The sequence below is a fragment of the Aplysia californica genome, unplaced genomic scaffold (assembly GCF_000002075.1).
Source record: "Aplysia californica isolate F4 #8 unplaced genomic scaffold, AplCal3.0 scaffold00722, whole genome shotgun sequence".
Classification (NCBI taxonomy): domain Eukaryota; kingdom Metazoa; phylum Mollusca; class Gastropoda; order Aplysiida; family Aplysiidae; genus Aplysia; species Aplysia californica.
In genome coordinates, this window is record NW_004797992.1 from 302,474 (window position 1) to 304,458 (window position 1,985).

Here is a 1,985-nt window from a genome sequence, read left to right on the forward strand (position 1 = left end):
TGTCTCCAGGATGCCATAATATTGGGACATCACGGAGTTCTCGCACGGTTGACCTGCTTTCAAACAATGCTATCTATATGTGAGGCAGCGTGGTGGAATCAGGCTCTCGTCAATTTTGGGGCATGTAGAGTTATTGGTATCATCTTAAAGATTGTTCAATTGTCTTTATTTGGATGAAAAAAATATCCTTTTATCTTGAATACAAGTCGAGGTATTTGCGAAAGAAGGAGGTGGGGGTCACCTGTTTTCAAAGGTAAAATTAGCGAGAAAATGGCAACCAAAGATTAGTTATTTTCTTAGCTTAAGATTCCGTGGCAAATGAAAATTTACATTTTTTGTGCCTTTAATCCACACAGAAATTAGTTCTTTAATGGGCATGAAAGGTGTAGAGCCAAAAAAACAAAAATTTGAGAAAAATTCTCAAACCTGCGCAAAATTGCAAGTTTCTTCACTTTGATTATTTTGACGAGAGCCTGATTCCACCACGCTGCCTCGCTTATACGTGTGGCCGAACGAAAGGCGATAATGGGGTCAAAGGTGAGATTTGGTTTTAGCATTGGCAAAACTAATAGTTTGTTAGGGAATGCTGTAGTCATAAATCTGATATTATCGTGTCGTTGTTGCTGGTACTATTTGTAGAAGGGTAGGGCGTGCTGTAGTGCTGAACATGGTTCTGCTGTTGCTCATGCTCATTACTATTGAGTGAAGAGGATGATATAAATGATAGTGACGACAAGAAGAAGAAGAAGAAGAAGAAGAAGAAGAAGAAGAAGAAAAAGAAGAAGAAGAAGAAGAAGAAGAAGAAGAACAACAACAACAACAACAACAACAAAGGGAGGCGGTGGCCCTGGCGAAGAGCATGCTCTTCGGGACTCCAGACATTTCGAACGGATAGGCTACCACACACACACACACACACACAACAACAACAACAACAACAACAACAACAACGACCACAACAACAACAGCAACAAAGAAAAACTAAACTAAACTGAACGTACCTCAAATCTGTTAAGATCGAACTTGTTCTTTCTGGCCCTGTCCATGCACCACCGGGCGTCGCCCACGGGGTAGTCGGACTGGAAGTCTTCCAACACATTACTCTGGGCAGGCGATTCCACAACTGTGCGGGATTCAGAACCTCCACAGAAAACCGCCGCGAGGAGTGTGAGAACTAAGAACAGCTTCATGGTGGGCTCTTTGACTCTGAGGAGTTAAAAAATAATAGTTTTTTAATGTAGGTCGGAACTTCACGGTGACAGCACCAGGACATGGATGTCTGGTGCATCTATAAATAAATCATTGATGGACGGTGACAGTAAAGGTGGTTCCAGTAGGGAACGGGTTAGAGGGTGCCCGCCCACGTCCCTCGTGACTCATTGGATCAGAGGAAGATAGGACTAACGCTAACATTACTTAAACGCAATCCCACATCATCGCTCATCACCACCATTTTTTCTAAAATCAGAATTGCTCTCAGATCAATGACTTACATACTGGTATGTAATCCTTGGATCTCTATCTGGAACAGTTTTTTGCACGTAATACACTATTGGACGCTATCATACTCACTTTTTTCTACTAACCAGATGGCGTCTGTCTCATATAAATGGGTAAGGGAAAAAATACATTTAAATAAACCTTTTAAATGTAGGTGTTTTCAACCCCCTTCCTCCCCTCCACCGTAAGTTAGATCGTTAAAGAGGTGCACTTCCGACTCTGCCTTTCAGGGTCAACTCGGGTTGAGGGCGATACAACATCCCAGTGGATAGACCGATATACTCGATAAAAATCCCCCCCCACCCCACTCGGGAATCGAACTTGAGTCTTCTGCGTGTGACAACAAAGCCACACCTTAGACACCGGTTTAAAAAATAAGAAAAGAAGTAAAACTACTACTACCACTACTACTACTACTACTACTACTACTACTACTACTACTACTACTACTACTACTACTACTACTACTACTACTACTACTACTA

At 42.0% G+C, this 1,985-nt stretch overlaps 1 protein-coding gene across 1 annotated transcript in view; it reads right to left on the reverse strand.

Annotated features, from left to right (window-relative positions):
* LOC101864334 (macrophage-expressed gene 1 protein) overlaps positions 1–1,224 on the reverse strand; it is a gene marked incomplete in the record, with an annotated part of 15,264 nt that extends 14,040 nt beyond the window's left edge. Inside the window, 1 exon segment of the mRNA XM_013088316.2 lies at positions 1,002–1,224. Coding sequence (XP_012943770.1) covers positions 1,002–1,190 — 189 coding nt within the window.
* Positions 1,225–1,985: the final 761 nt, after the last annotated feature.